At 39.7% G+C, this 17,321-nt stretch overlaps 1 protein-coding gene across 8 annotated transcripts in view; it reads right to left on the bottom strand.

Annotated features, from left to right (window-relative positions):
- The window catches only part of HIPK1 (homeodomain interacting protein kinase 1), a 53,766-nt gene extending 36,826 nt beyond the window's left edge, over nt 1-16,940 (bottom strand). For 4 of the 8 annotated variants that reach the window (XM_075196272.1, XM_075196274.1, XM_075196273.1 and 1 more), the window contains exons 1-2: nt 16,414-16,939; nt 1,005-2,082 (exon numbers count right to left, since the gene is read on the bottom strand). In XM_075196272.1, the coding sequence (XP_075052373.1) occupies nt 1,005-2,080 (1,076 nt within the window). In that variant the 5' untranslated portion in view covers nt 2,081-2,082; nt 16,414-16,939. Of the gene's footprint in view, nt 1-1,004; nt 2,083-16,413 lie in introns of all 8 variants that reach the window. The other 4 variants (XM_075196275.1, XM_075196277.1, XM_075196280.1 and 1 more) reach the window with 2 other exon arrangements.
- Between the last annotated feature and the right edge of the window lie 381 nt (nt 16,941-17,321).

Here is a 17,321-nt window from a genome sequence, read left to right as displayed (position 1 = left end):
AGATTGGAAAAAAAATTTGTGTCATTTGTTTCAAAGGGTGTGAAGACACCACAAACATTGGGAAACCACTGACCTACATATTGCGCATTTGCTTTCACAGTTCAAACAAGCTCGAAAATAAAGTGATCAGTATGCACAGAGCTAAAAAATTAAATAGAAACCACGTTGACCCTAATTTTTCTTACATGGCATCTACAATGACAGGAACACATTTCTGGCTTCCCCCCCACCACAAGTATTTTGTGTCTGATGCATGGTCTGTTCAAGCATAACATTATATGACCATGCACTACAACATGGGTATCCCATGCTTAGTCTCCATCCTGTTTCTTTTACTCAATGTATACCACTTTTCTGTAATTAATGCTCAAATCTGAAGGTTTTGCTGTGCAATTTAACACCCCATGTATGAGGCATGTATTACATAAGGGTAAAAGGGTGTTCTATACAGACTTGCAGAATTATAAACTCCGCTTTACATGGGGACAGGAGCTACCAGGATGATTTTTACAAATTGGTGCTCCTCCTTCAATTGAAAGAAAATTTAAATGCTTTGCTACAAATGACTTTTTTTTTTATAAATCTCTTTATTTTAAACACGAAAATAATTTACTAAAACTTGCAGATTATAAAGCTCTATTTTATTTAAGCATGGTTTTGTCATTTCTATAAGAATTCTATTTACAGCAAGGAATTTGGTTGGACTATCAAACCCTACGTAGTTCAGCATATGTTGCTCTAGCTCCAAGATCCTTAAGCTTAATACCTGAATTTCAATATTTCATAGCAAAAGATGAGTGTAATATTGCTTGAGGTAAAGAGTGAATATATTTATTAAGCATAACCTTAAACCTGTAGAAAAAGTAACTTCTGCTGTGAACAGGTTTAAAATAGTTTATGTTAGCATATAAAGGCATCTGTTGGATGTAAAGTCACTTAGTCAGCATCTCAACAGTAATGCTAGAATATGTGTAGATTATACAAAAGACAAATTAAAATCTTACCTGTAGTACCGAGACTGCAAGTAGGTGGAGCACACAGCTTTTGAAACATGACTGGCAGAGCCAAAGTCAATCACCTTCACTCTATATGGTTGGCGTGCTGGATCAACCAGCATAATGTTCTCCGGTTTGAGATCAGCATGAATCAGTCCCAAGCTTTTCAGCTTCATTAGAGCAGTGGCAACTTGCTGCAAAATGGGTCGTATGTACTTCAATGGAAGAGGACTGAACTTGTTTTGTTTCAGGAAGTCATAGAGGTTCTGCTCCAACATTTCAAACACAAGGCAAGTGTGATTCTTGTGCTGGAAGCACTCATATGACCGCACAAAGTTGTACTCGTCTGCATTTTCACTGCTCAGGCGCGAGAGGATGCTCACTTCTATCTGACCTTGCCTGGCATAGGAAGGATGATTCTTTAGGATCTTAATGGCCACAATTTCCTTTGTGCTCCGCTTCCAGCATTTTGCCACTTGCCCAAATGTCCCTCGACCCAAAAACTCCAAGACCTCATAGCTGTTTGTCATGGAACACAGGATTTCATGTTGAACAAGTTGGTAATCACCCTCTCCACTGGAACTGCTGCTTTTAGTGGTTACAGTGGTGGTTGTGGCAGCTGCACCCACCGCGGTTCTGTTTTGCAGCATTAGAGGTGGCCGTTCATCAATAATCTGCACGCTACCGTTGCTGCCCACCTCTTCACTTTTTCTTTTCAGTCCGCATTTTTGGTAAGGTTCCAACAAAGAAACGTTGCTTCTGTGGTTTAAAATCTGGCTGCTCTGAAAGGAGGTGGTGGGTCCGCTGCCTGTGCTGTCTGCGGCAGTTACCACTATGTGCTCTGCTGCAGTGGCTGGGATAAGAAGACTGGACTCATATGCAGGTAGACTGAAATTAGCTACCTGATGAGATGAACTTGTATGCCCTTGAGCGACGGAAAGGTTTTTGCTGTGCGCGTAATACTTGTTGTTATTACCCTGTCCCGTAACATCCCAGCCAGAAGGCTCAACTTTGAGTTTCTTTGCACTACAGAAGGCACTGGACGATATTGAAGGAGGGGAGAACACCTGCAGCTGTGATGCCATACCTGAAAAATAGAGTTACTTGTTAAAATTACAAAAATATTGAAGATTAGAACGTATTACATGCAGTTACATATAGTTATTTGTTAAGAACCATGTGTTACCACAGAGTGGTTGCCAGTTTGTTTTAAGTTTTCCTTCACAAGTAACCTAATAATAAACATATCCTGTCAACAGCACAAGTTACCAGAGCTGCAGATTGAATACAGTCTTGGTAGCAGCATTATAAGCAGATCAGATAATGCTGCAAAACAGATTTAAGAGAATATATATATATATATATATATATATATATATATATATATATATATATATATATATATATATATATATATATATATATATATTTTCACACACTGCAACCTCTGATTAGGGTTTTAAACTTTAATATTTTTTTACTGCTCTGACCTCCTAGGGAAGGACATTGTGCTAGGGCCTGAAATTCATAGTATTAACAATACAAAAAAAAAAACCACTAAACCCACCACAAAAACAGTGAAACGGGTGCACTCCTGAATAAGGTCACAGTTGAGAGCCCCAGCAATCAAAACAGCAAAAGGCAGCAACTTTTGTTTATTTGGAAGCGTGGACGAGAGGGGGGAGGGGGGGGGGGTGTGTGGATGAAATTAAGTAGTCACATTAAAAGGTATCCAGTTAATTAAAGCCAAGCAAAATGCCCATCTTTCAGGCTTATTACACAAACCAACTGAACTTTTAAAAGGCACTACCACCAAGAACACAACAGATGTCACGATGCACCCTACAGCCAACCTTACCAGCTTTCTAAAACTCTTGTTAGGCATATCAAATACTTTGGACTGGTGTTTGATTGAGCAAGTTTTCACCCACAATGAAGAAGGCATTGAACACAAAAAAAAAAGAAGTGCTTAAGCCACAATGAGAGCGAACAGTTTTGTTCATGTGAATATTCACCCAAACTTATTGCACTTTCATCATCATCAATATAGCAGCAACATATTCTGTAGCGCTTTACAATTGGGGACAAAGAGTAAACTAATAAACAAACTGGGTAAAACAGACAAAGAGGTGAGACGGTCCTGATCACAAGCTTACAATCTATGCTCCTTTACAACAAAGCTATTCCCCATTTATTGGGCAGATGACACCAACTCAAATTTAATTTTCCTCTGTTACAATAAGGTCTCCCTGTCATGCAGCAATATTTTAAGTGTATAACAATGGATGAGTAATGTTCATTTGAAGCCCAGCCCAGAGAGCCCTGCATCCCTTATCTACTGCACAAGCACATAAAAGCACATTTTAAGACCTCTGCAGTTGCAATATCACCGAATCCTGCCTGTCCCTTTGGATGCAAGGTAAATCGGGAGAAAGCTGCATTGATTCACGTCCCAGTAAAGTATTTCTTTTTTTGCAAGTGCAGACATAGGTAACCGCCTATAAAACACTGACAGGACATTTGCATATAGAGAATTGAGACTTTAGAATATGCTCCTCTGCAGCTGCACAATAAAGCAATGGGATGACAAGTTTCTAGTTCTGCTAATTTCATATAAATATTACTCACCCAGCCATTAAACATTCAAATAAGGTGCTGCACACACATGGAGCCTTGTTGTAAAATCGGTACCAAGATATAGGACTGTTTACAGACACACATGCACCTTGACAGACTTCTGGGCTCAAAGTAGAACACAGGTAATAACACACTAACCATAATAGTAAGGGTGAATTACATAATAGAAGATGAGGGACGTAGAGTAAACCGGGAGTTTCTACACACAAACAGAAAACATGGGCAGAGATTTGCAATGTATATGCACAGCGTATGCCGCCTGCCTCTCCCAACATTTACCCATATGCCAATAACTTAAAGATTGACCACAACTTAACTACATCCCAATAGAATAACTCCTTAATATAAATCAACACCATGAAAAGACTGGATTACTTTGGCTAGTTTGACAAAATAGGATTGTATAAGGCATCTATACAAGATATAATGGGGATGTACAGTATTATAGAGAAGTTGGATGCAGTAAAGTATAGGCTATAGTGGGGTGTGATATACATATTATATACTGTACCACAAATGTATTACTTTATTTGGAAGTAGTTTCAAAACTACAACATAAAGTGCAGGACGAGGACGTCTAATATAATCGCAGCATACACAGTATATAATGGTGTATGACGAGGGTATAACATGCTTTTGCACGGATCAGTCACCTGGGCATGGCCACATCCACGTGCCAGGGTATCGTGCCCATTCCATTCGCCTCATCGTCACCGTGTAGCCAGGATAGGGACAGGCGTAGTAATCGGTTAATACCCAGACCCATAGGTCCGGGGGGCGTCCCCAGTCCATTGCCCCGATGATCGCGGCAGTGTCGCCAGCATGAGGAGCGGCGCTATCATCGGTGTATCCTGTGATGTCTCCTCTGGACTAACACAACCGTCCAGGAGGGGATTAGTTTCGCCAGACTACTGCACTATGACGCCGGCAGCGCTATACCGTCACCGCGGCAGACGCTGCGCGGCCGCTTTATCTGCTCACGCAGAGCGATTTCCCGTAATCATGGCGAGCTCGAGTCTGCTTATGGGCCCGGGGGAGTGATCAGAGTGAAGAGCTCCTTTAATACCGCCAACTCCTCAAACGAGGAACAGGATAGAATCTCTTTAGCCATCAAGTGCTGTGTAAAACATAATACTTGAACCTCTGACAGAATGAGATTTTTTTTGTACTTATCACTTCATAACATTTTAGAACCACCATCACCTTAATTTGGCAGCATCTGTGTATTTAGAGAAACTGAAGACACACACACACACACACAATTATTTAGCATTCACAACAGAGCATTCTTCTAAATAGAATTTAAGAACAAACACTTCTGATTTATCTCTGACAAATCAACTTTCTATTTAATATATTCCTTTTAGGAGACGAAAACAAAGTATTTTTTTTTTTCACCATACAATAGCTAAAACTTCGTTTGGATTTATATTTTTTTTTGGCTTTCAAGTATTTTACAAACCAAGAATTTTTATAGTAAAAGCACAAATAGTTGTCTCAAACATAGTACAAGACATATCCAAGCTCCCCCTAGTACCCTGATAATTGTGGCATCCAATGGCAAGGGAGCCTAGACAGCAGGTTTCAAATAGCTGTGAAAGCAAAACCTGTAATTCACCCCTCTGCATTAATTAACTGCCCCTCTAAACACAGATGAGCATAAGCCAGAAAAATAGGAGTCTAGTCTTGAGGTCAGAGACCAAACGAGCAAAGAAAATAACACTAGTGTCAACTTGTATTCTGTAAAGGGCTGAGCAAAGGAGAAGCAGAACAAACCGACCTCTTAGCTGATTAATGCAACCCTTGGAAATTAGTAACCAATGTCCTGTGGGGGTTATTTCATTATTAAAAGCTGAATGCAAAGAGTGCAGCTGTGTAGTGACATTCAAAGAAACCGGTGGCGCTTTTTCCTATAACACGACACCCTCTTTTATTTAGAGTCACAGAAAAAGCTCTGACTGAAGGCCACACTTCATAGCTAAACAAACACAAGTTTGAGACAAATACATATATATATATATATATATATATATATATATATATATATATATATATATATATATATATATATATATACACATACATATACACACACATATACATATATATACATATACATATACACACACATCCAATTTCAGGCAACTTTGCTTTAAAATTCATACCAAATTTCAATGACTTCACTAGATCATGGTTTCCAGCTATTCAGTTGCCCTCCCACCCTACACTGACAGATTCCTCATTAGATAAGGCATCAAAATGCAGTCTTCTGCCCAGCACATTTTTCCCTGGGTGCTCTGGTGGCTGCTTTTACTTGCCACCCAGCTCTTGGAGCCCAACAGAGTCCTATTATAATAGAATAAACCATTGTTTCTCCTATTAGAACAGGTACTATGTGAGCAGTACAGCCAGCAGTGTGTGTTGGACCACTGACCACCAGTCTGACTAGTCCTGGCAGGTGTGTTCAATAACTGCCAACATTTTTCAATATTCTTGCAAAGTAGTCAGCTGCCCACTTAATGCCACCCAGCTGACAACATTTTCTGGGGAATGACTGAAATGGTGCAATAGACTTAGTCAACATACAGAGAGAGACACAAATGCAATGACAAGTTAGTCAAGCCATTAAAGTTTATTGCCTTTCACAACACTGCACAATTGGGCCAACACCATTTCATAAGAAGGGTGCGGGACAACTATATGTTTATATAATTCTGTCGCATGTATGCTGCTCTAACCTCCACTTTTTTCTCTTAAGGGGGCTCCAGTTCCATACCTAAAGCCTCAGCCATCAGGTCCCTTGTCTACCCCCGACAGTCACCCATTACTTATTTCTCACCAGATGTACACCAAAACTGTTATAGTACAAAGTCATTTATTCATGTACAACTTGTTATATAACCTTACCCTGGCTAATCCTTATGCAGGGATAATCCTTTCCGGTCATTCTGTTTTCAGATTTTCATTTCTATTAAACATGCAAGTTTTGTCTTCACAGACTGCCTACAATAGTAAGCCCACCACCCTTCAAAGACAGTTTGCATATAAGGCCGTTTGCTACGTAACCATTGTATGTTCTATCAGAGTTAACCTTCACTGCAGTTTGAAAAGCTGTCTACAATAGGGATAGTTTAACCTTTTCAAATACATTGTCCCCAAATACTTAAGACATAAGAACTGGCCAAGTATTAAAAAAAAAAACACACAAAACAAAATGGAAATTCTTTTAATTTTTAATTGTGCTAGTAACCAAGTTACCTATACTTGAATGTATATTGCAAGGGAAGGTATGTACTACTTGGCAGTTGCTCACCCCATTTACACATTTGTCATTATAGTGTAGTAATGTTGTCTGGGAACCTAGGCATCTGCTGAATTCTCATAGCAAGATGGAAATCACTTTAAATTCCTGTGGAATAACAGTGCTTCCCTATATGCATTTGCAAGGATGTCAGTAGCATACACACTGCTAAACACCAAGGGTTTTATATGTACTGACCTTTAGATTTGGAATTTTTGTTACTGCAGTCTGAAAGGCTAAAGTATAGGTAACAAAGAGAATTGTATTATTGGGTTAGCAGTCAGCATGAGAGCTTGACATTCATTTCCCTTCTCAGTGGTAGCAAAAACAGCTAGTACCAACTTCAAAAGATCAATATTTGTGCCAGCAGCTTTGATGTCACTTTGGGACAAGGGTTATTCAAATAGCAAAGAAAGTACAGTCTGAAAACAGAGGATAGTCTACTGCTTTAGAAAATAAAGTAATTTACCAAGGAAAATTCCTGCAAGGGTTAACTGAGCAAATTGTTATAAAATGTCAACTCTTGCAGGAACTGAAGACCTAACACACACTAATAATATAATATATATATATATATATATATATATATATATATATATATATATATATATATATATATATATATATATATATATATATCCCTTGTCACCTCTTCCCACTCCAGAATCCAAGACTTTTCACGTGCAGCCCCCCTTCTCTGGAACAACCTCCCTCCGTCTCTCTCCTACTCTGTGCTCCTTCAAACGTGCACTCAAAACTCACCTCTTCCTCAAAGCCTACCAACCATCTACTTAACCCCCATCTCCTCCCTTTGCTCGTCCTCCCTTCTCTTCTCTTGCCTCAACTGGCTCCGCTTGTGCCTGGTCTGTTTACCATCCCTTAGGATGTAAGCTCCTATGAGCAGGGCCCCCTCCCCTCCTGTCTCCATACCTGTTCTTCCGCTCCGTCTTTACTGCATATGACTGGCCGGATTGTCTGAAGTATTGGTACTTTTTGTTCATTGTTCTGTATGGTTTCACCATGTATAGTCTGTTAGTACTGTGTGCGGCGCTGCGGATAACTTGTGGCGCCTAACAAATATATATATATATATATTGTCACACATACACGAGATGGTGTCTCAGGTAGTTAAGAGCCATTTCTAAGGACGCTTAATTCTAGATTCCTCATGAAAAGTCAGTTTCTCAGCTAGGAATATAGACTACAGACTGAGGTGACCCCCACGACACCTCATTCTCCATATTGCCACTTGTCTGTATTCATAGAGAACCTTAATCATTATGTATATAGCGCCACTAATTCCACAGCGCTGTACAGAGAACTTATTCACATCAGTCCTTGCACCATTGGGGCTTACAGTCTAAATTTTCTAACACACAGGGTATTTGATAGCACCAATTCACCCACTAGTGTGTTTTTGGGGCATGGGAGGAAACACACGCAAACATGGGGAGAACATACAAACGCCACACAGATAAGGCCATGGTCAGGAATCGAACTCATGAACCCAGTGCTGTGAGGCAGAAGTACTAACCACTAAAATAAAATTTCTTAAACATTTTGGCACAGAAGGGGCACATTGAAATCCAGTAGTTTAGCCTCATCTCCTAACACAAAAGTACTTTAAGGAATGTGGTCCTACATAAAGGCCATGTTACACAAGATTCCTCAGGCAGTGTGCTGCCCCACTAAATCACACTGCTTCTGGCCACTATGGGTTCCACTGCACTTCTGGGATGGTCCATTAACGCAAGCAACTGTCCAGATTACCACACTTTTAACCTTTGACTCAACTAGATCAGCTTTAAGTTGTGCAACAGTTCTCCAAGTTGGTCAAAAAATTCTAAAATTAGCAGACCAAATCAGTAGGTGTAGGTATTAGCAAGTATTTTTAAACACTTACCAATAGTGGCTGCTTACCAAGAAGAATAATTATATATATATATATATATATATATATATATATATATATAAGCCTGACGTACATAGAAAGAGAAGCAATGTTTGAAATTCTGTATGCTGGCTCTAATAAAAAGGATGTGGTGTTATAGAAGAGTACCGAGACCCTAAGCTAAATCACATGCGTAGTTAACATTTCCTTTCAAATTATACTTAAAAATTTGAAGGAACAACAAAAACAAGACACTGCAGTCATTTCCCAGACCATGGCCGAAAGATTTGGAAAGCAAATGAGTCTAAAATAAACAAACAGCAGTGACATACTGAACAAGCAACACTCATCAGTTTTTATAAGGTCTGTGCTCGCTCAGTCACGCACACTAAAACCAGAGTCCCTTGCCTCAGCCTTAAAATATATGGGCCAGTGTGATCAACCACCACAGCTGCTAAATACACAGCATCTATGTTAGAGAAGCCAAAAGGGCCTTTAAAGTGTATACTGTTTTAGGAGAAAGTTATAAGTATTGTAACTCAGAGGCCATAGAATATTTAACATTTTACACCAGCTTTCCAATATATTGCCTCAAACTAGTCTGAAAAATGAATACACCCAGACAAGTAAACTATTGGGCAAGTAGATGGTCACAAAGATTGCCTCTTAATTATTGGCTAGGCAACAATATATTTCACCAAAGATTAAGAGACTGATGAGCAGTGAACATACCAAAACCCAGCTTGTAAAATCACCAGGCTCAAATTTTAGCTTTTCCCTTTTAAGCAGTTCTAGTACAAATTGTTCCACACAGGGTGAAGGTTAGTTAAAATTATATCATAGTTGTATTGTGGTAGAGTTCCTCAGTTGTATCAGCAGGTATTCGTACCGATGGTATGGTCATCACCAAAAATAATTCACATAAGAGGAAGAAAGTTCATATTTTGAAGAAAAAGTCCAACCGTGGCCCTTCAACAAGTCCAGAACATAGAAAGGAGAAATATATATATATATATATATATATATATTTATTTCCAACCAACATGCCCTTCTTAATTCCTGTGATACTGACTGGCTCCAGGATTGCATAAAAAGTACCTTCAAGAGAGCAGGGCAGTGAAATGAGAATAGAATTCATGGCTTACTGCAAAGGCTAATGATCTGAGAGAGAGGGGCTCACACAAGTGATTTTAACAGATTTCCACAAAGTTCTGCTTCAAATTATACATGTTGCATAAAAACATTCAGATGCTGCAAGCTGAATAGTTAGGGAAAGCAAGAGAAAGCAGTCCAAAGTTAAACTGGAAAAGAACCTTTGAGCTACAGCATACAAACATTGGAAGAACATTAAACCACTCTTAGCTTCCTTTAAAGTGCCACATTATCCCTCACTACAGAGATCAAGAATGTACTGGATGTATGAGGTAGAGGGGCCCTGGGGAGCAAAGCTGCACCAGCTTGATATCTACTTATAACAAACAAGTGCTTATATGACAGAACACATCCCCCAGATTAAGCAAGAAACGTATGAGTAATGTGATCTAGACTGAAAATAGCAGAGTGCAATTTAAGGCTGAAGGAAACCAGGGGGAAGGTTTTGTCAGACAAAAAAAGACCAGTGTACAAATTGAAAGATTACATGTGTAATAGCTTTACTATTAAAGCACAGGACAACTCAAATTAAACAAATGTGACCCCCTCAAGATAGCCTTTATATTCTTCCTGAGAACATTTAACTCATACTGTCTTTTGAATTACAAATATACACAGTCCACTTTTTTTATTTTATATACATGTACAAATAGTCCTATTACCACCACATTGGCAGCAGATACACCTTATGTTATACTGTAAGAACACCAAAGGAAGGTAGCAAGGAATACTAGTGTGAACTGACAATTGGCACAGGGACACCCCAGGACACTGAGGTGTGTGTGGTTTCCCCAGCTATGGATTGAACATGCAATAATTAAATGTAAGACAATTAGTCAGTTTGAACAGACCTCACAGCTGCAATATTCAGATTCAACAGTAAAGAAAAAAAGCCGAATACGCAAACAAAGAATGAACAGAGAAAACTAAAAACAGACAAATTTAATACCACTCTTCTATGGAGGAAACATGTCAAGAACAAAAGACACCATGCTTGGATTAATATTCTAAATAAATGGGTACAAAATTCTAAAAGTAAGCATGGTGGTTAGCATTGCTCTCATGACACTGCTGTCCTGGGTTTGTTTCTTGGCTGCCATCTTGGAGTTTGTATGTTGTCCCTGTGTTTGTGCCACAAAGAGGGGTTTTACTTTTCTTTCCATGATTGAAAAGATGGGTTGGCAAATTGCTAGTGTGTATTTGTGCGCCTGTGGTAGGGAATATAAAATGTAAACTCCACTAGGCCAGGGACCAATGTTAATGATTACAAGCTATCCATCCAATTGTACAGTACTCATACATATACACACATAATCATGGTAGCACCCTATCTCCAAAGTAGGGCTAAAAAGCCAAGGTAATGGAAATCCTCTAATTTGGTGTTTTATACACAGCTTAAATCAAGGTAAAATGGTATACAGCAGTGCAAGTTCAACCCAAGGGAGGAAGCAACTGCTTACAACTTAAGGGCACAACAGAATTCCCAATGAAGAGACTTCTGACTTAGACCAACAATTTACAATTAAAAAAAAAAAAAAAAAAACAAACAAACAAACAAACACAAACAAAACAAAGCAAAAAAAAAAAACACACATGTCTGTCCAGGACATGAAACTTCACTATTTGACAATTAAAAGTGAAGATTTAAGGATAAGGGTTGAATGTTTACAGTTATCCCAAATTATTCATTCCCTGAAAAGGTTTCACTTAAAACAATTGAAAGGACTACAGGGTTAAAGTCAGGATACTCTCGGGAGTTACAGGTTCTCAAAGGCACTTAAATTAAAAAAAAAAAAAAAATACCCATGTCCCAATGTCCTGCTATGATGAAGTCTGTTTCTTAGAAGCAAGCTGCATTCTTGACTCTAGGAAAAACCACCACCCTTTTATACAAGAAGTGACCTGACCCACAGACTCCACGACTAATTTGCATTTTAAACTTTTGCAAAGATTATTTAAATCAAATACATTTCATTTGTTATTAAAAACAAAAAGAAAAATGTAAGACTTCTCACTACCTACATTATGAAGACCACCCAAACAAGTCAGAGGTCACTGTGTTAGAATGTAACCACTCTCCACATGAAATTTACAAACTTTGGAAGGATTTCTATTTTTATTTTCAATAAAAATCTTAGACATTTCAAAGGACCACAAAATCCCAAATTTTAAAATTTGTAGAAATGAGCAATGCAAGTGACATTGTCCGAGGCCAACCCGACATTTCACTGCTGCCTTGTAAACAAATACACCCCATTACCTTCCCACTCCATTAAACACAGCTGCAACTCCTCCGGCATCTTTAGGACAGTGCCCTGATAAGCTCAATATAGGTCAAAAAGCTGAGACTGAGTTGCTGTGAACATCCCTGGTCCCACCCCCGACTATAAAACAACCAATTCACATTAGGCACAGCATGTGTGCCAAGCTTTCAGTTGCTGTCTGCTTGTTTTATTACAGATGCACCTCCCTCCCAAAATGGCAAGTTTCTACAGAGGAGTGAGAGCATGGCTGACATTTAGTTAAATGTAAACACTTTTTCCACATCTCATTCAGCCACTCTTAAATAGTGACTTTACTTACAGTTTAAGTAAACCCCCCCCCCCCCCTCAAAGATGTCAGGAGCATTGCCCATCAAGCCTATCACCGTGGTTTGAAAGACTGATATATTGGGCTGTCCGCATGCAGATTGCTTTATTGACTTCTTACTTAAAAGTTAAAGTAGTGGATGTAGAATACCTACAACCAACGCCAATTCGAGGAATTAGTATAGAAAACGAAAGCATATTATACAATGGCTCAACAGTCCCTGCCATACTCTCTTTTAGAGATTAGGAAGTTTACAACAGTCTGCTTCTTTGAAACACTGAACAAGATGATAAGAGCAGTACACTGCGAGACAGTCACACCCACCACAAACCCTGGGGCCTTGCTAAACAGCACACCCAAGGCTTCCTTCTTCTGTTTACTGCTTCAGCTCCAACAACATTATTTTGTGGGTGTTATTTAGTCTGTCTGGCTTCTTTATATGCTTTTCAGTCATGTCTGTATATTATATAATGTTTATTTTTACTGCCCCGAGATGTGACCAAAGCTGGCCTCTGCTTTTTTTGTATTGGGTAAAGTTTATGCACAGTTGTGTTGCACTTTTGGCAAAATTGTTTATAATTTCCCTAATCTATATAGCAGAAAAGGAGGAAGACAGGAAATTCAATGCATTTAAAAGCACATGCTATAGGAGAACTTGTACAAGCCAATAGTCACATTAAGGTGGTAAACTTAAGTGGGGTTTAAAAGCAAGAAACAGACAACTCTACTCAGTCAAATAACTTCTAGCAAGGTGTACTGCCATCAATATCATATTATATCTCCAATAGTTTACCAATCGCAACATTGGTAGTATACATACTGATAAGAGCATCAGTATAAGACTAGAGGACAGCATCAACCTACATGACCAATGTCTGGGTCCAATTTTTGTAAACATTTGTACCAATAACCCGATTCTCAGATGACTCATGTATAAAAAGAGTCCTGCAACATGTAGCCTTGTGATTTCTGCAACCAAAGCACAGTAAATGTATACTAAAATAACCTATGCAATGAATATATTCACACTTATAATTTTGCATTTGTTGATCATCTAGCTCCATCAAACACACCGTTGCATCCCAGTGAAAATGATATATCATTAAATTATAAATCACCCAGGCATTTAACATATTATACATCTACAAATCCCTGGGTGCAGATCTGCATCATAAAGACCTTGTACTTCCATGGCAAATAGGTTAAGAAAAGGAAATTATTGACACAGGACATGAAAGGTCTATTTAAGAGAAAACAATGACTGAGAAGGGAATTAAAAAAGTGTCATTTTTGTGACTACATTTCTCTAAACTAAATATTATTCCCATAGCGCTGTCAATCATTTCTGCATATAACTGATAGCACAGCATTTAAAAAGAGATTAGAATGTTCTTTGAAAAACAGGCTGATATTCTACAGCTTTTAGGAGATGTAGAATAAAGGGCTGTGACCTCAGAATCAATGCAGCACATGTTGGAGTAGTTTTAGAAGCATTTAAAAACAAAAAAATTCTATGAAGAAATTGACCAGGGGGTGGGGGCAGTAAGTTAGGAGTATGGCTTAACTTTTGTTAGATGGTCATGGAAGGTTGCACATATGAACCCCTCCTAGCCTACAAGTACGTTTCCAGAATTATACACAATATAGGAGCAAATCCAAGAGAATAAAGAGGGAATGGAAAGATGCAGTTTAAGTACTATCTGCATATAAGTCATTCAGATTACCAGCTTTGTTTTCTAGCACTTGTCTGATGAACAAGAAATAGGTTTTCGAAAACCTATGGAATGGTTTCTCTAATGGCTGCAACATATAAGCCTCAAGGATTGTTTACAGCTCAATAAATACATAAGAGAAACAAAACACATTCACATACAGAAACCATATGTCACACCCTGATCCTCTTTTAGGAGCTGGAGCACCCCTTGATGTATGTGGGGGGGGGGGGGGGGAATCAGAATTCTATCTGCCATATGCCTGAACAGCTATATGGGGCCTTTGCTATCCCCAGTTAGTACACATTTATAAAAACAAAGATGCTAAAACGCAACATTCACAGATTAAAACTACAAAAAAAAAACCATGAAGCATTTTTATGCAATAACCTCGTTGGCAAAGTGAAAAATACTACGATGAACTTAAAAATTGTGCAGCAACATTCCTAGATGCACACCTTTCACTCCCAGATACAATATAATAGAGAGAAAGTTTAAATAAAATAAACTTTTGGTTACCACTGATCAAGGGAAGACAATGTATTTTAAACACAAACAATACCAATGACCACTATAAGAACAGTTTAGCTCAACTGGTTTGGTCCCAGGGGTAGGCTGGGGATCATGGGAGAGGGGAGGGTGTTTGGGGCATCTAACCCCTAGGCCAGTGCCATAGTGTGCTACCTTGGGCTGGGCAATCTGCATTTTTTTTATCCCCCCTTAATATGTTCCCAATAGGCTGCTGAGTCAAGTCTTGCCCTGCCCATCCTCCCCTGTCCTCAAGAACAAACAGAAAGCAGTCATTCATTACCTGGGATGGTGTAGACATTTTGCCAATAAACCCATGTTGCCCTTCTGTAGTTGCTCTCATTTACATATGTAACAGAGGAATCTTGCATTTCTTAATGGCCACCAGGTGTTTCCGAATAGAACAAAAACAGTCATGGAACTGAGCCTTTACAGGAAAGCATCCTACTGTAGTCCTGTCATCTGCCAACAGGTAGAAGTCCCATTGGTAAATTTACTGAGCTGAATCAGAACTTCAAGAGCAGCCACACATGGCTATCTTTATTGTACAAAATAACCCATTATAGCTTATGGCCAATTGTTTCAAATTAAGTGGAAAATATAAACCCCTGCAAATTTTGCACAACAATGCTAATACTATTTGGTTACTTCAAGGAGAAACCAGTAGTTTCTTAATCTGCTTTAATGAAACAAAAAAAAAAAGTTACCTTATTTGTCATTAAAGACGTTCTTTTGACATTTACTGTATGAAGCTATTCAAGATTATAAAAATGTACCACAACTTAACTGCAATATTAATATATAAAGAGGGTGGGTGTTATTAGATGGTAGTCACCAGTTTATATACAGTACTAATATTTTATACACATTTAATGGTGTGTGTGTGTGTGTGTGTGTGTGTGTGTGTGTGTCAGTACTGTAAGGTGTGTGGCTAAATAAGAGTACACAAAGAAACAGCCCATCTTGATAAAGACTGTTTCTAATATTCAACATATAATTATCTCTACATCAGAAGCCAATAAACTTAGTGACCTAAGTGTCAAACCTTTTCAGTCATGGAAGTTTACTAATAAACAGCTCTGCATTTACTGCTCTGCACACACTAGAGGTCTTTTGCAAAAACAATTCACTCATCTAGAAAAGTGCCTGGTGACAAACCACCATACAAGCCATTCTGCTCTAGAGCATTGTTTTTATCCCACTAGGTTGCATGCTCCGGAACTTTAGTTTATGGAGTATATAGTGCGCAATGTGTGGTGTGACTGGCAGTGCCTACATCTAACCACATCATACTCATACGCTAAACAATCGCATCAAAGTAATTGAGCCATGACATTTGCTCCTCAGCCTATGGCCTTACATTTATCAGTCTGTTATGGAGGATGTCATGGTGGGACTATAATACTAGCAAGGAGTAGGGGGATCACATTATAAGCCGAGTAGGACCATGTCACTAGAACAATACCTGCCAGGCCAGGCCCATATAAGACCAAGAAGGGCAGTGTGTACCATGGTCAGATCACCTGATACTTCCAGCACATTACATGCCCGGGTCAGATAGGAGACTCACACAATACCCCCTCTGCGGTTTGGCCGGTGGATACTCACCGCTGGTGTGTTGTTAGGCTCAGCCGCTGGTGAGAGGAGCTGCCGGGGAAGGTCCGGACTCCCGCCGCGGGTTCATCATCAAACCCAGGGGAGGAAACCTTAGTCTACCCGCCCCGGGATAACTCCGAGATCGGGCCGAGCCTGTCAATGTTCTTCTACGACCCAGCAGCGTCCCCCGCCCCGGTGCTTTCTTCACGAGTCGCACAGGCCCGGTCACCGTGTGTGCGACTCTCCGTCCCCCTGCCGTGTCCGGCTCCCCGTTATTAGGCTCCTCTCCTGCCACCCTCTCCTCTCCCCCGGACTCCGTTACTGGGCCCCGAAGCCTGCCGGACCAATACACAATGCCCTACAGTCCAAGCGCCGGCTCCGAGTGACGGGTCCCGGGGGATGAGGGTCCGTTTCGGAAGACAAGGAGCGGCAGAGGCACCGGGAACCTTCCACGGCCAACGACACCACCAGGCTCGACGAATGGAAGCTGGATACACCAATGCAGGCGTTACCAATCGATCAGGAGGACACTGTTCCCTTTACTAATGGAACTTTCCTAAAGACGTCAGAGCAGGGGGCGGAGAGATGGCTAATGACGTAGGCAGAGGGGCGTGTACAAACATTCTCCCACGCATGTGTACTCCAGTATTTCCCCGAACAGTTTATATACAACATATTGAGACGAAAGGCTTGTGATAATTAGACCTCCTGTACCACACAAGACTTACACATATTGCGTGATACCAAATAGAACCATTTAGTTCCTGGATAAAGGAGGAGACACAGACATCGCAATGTTACTCAACTATATACAAATATAGCTGGCTTGGTACACATTGTAACCTGGCAGACTATCAGGTCTTTGAGCAAACTTCAAGTTAGAGGTCATAAAACCCAGCGAGTGCCAAAACACATAAAAC

Source organism: Mixophyes fleayi, chromosome 2 (genome assembly GCF_038048845.1).
Source record: "Mixophyes fleayi isolate aMixFle1 chromosome 2, aMixFle1.hap1, whole genome shotgun sequence".
Classification (NCBI taxonomy): Eukaryota; Metazoa; Chordata; class Amphibia; order Anura; family Limnodynastidae; genus Mixophyes; species Mixophyes fleayi.
Note: the sequence above shows the minus strand (reverse complement) of the source record. Positions and strands in the feature narration are given on the sequence as shown.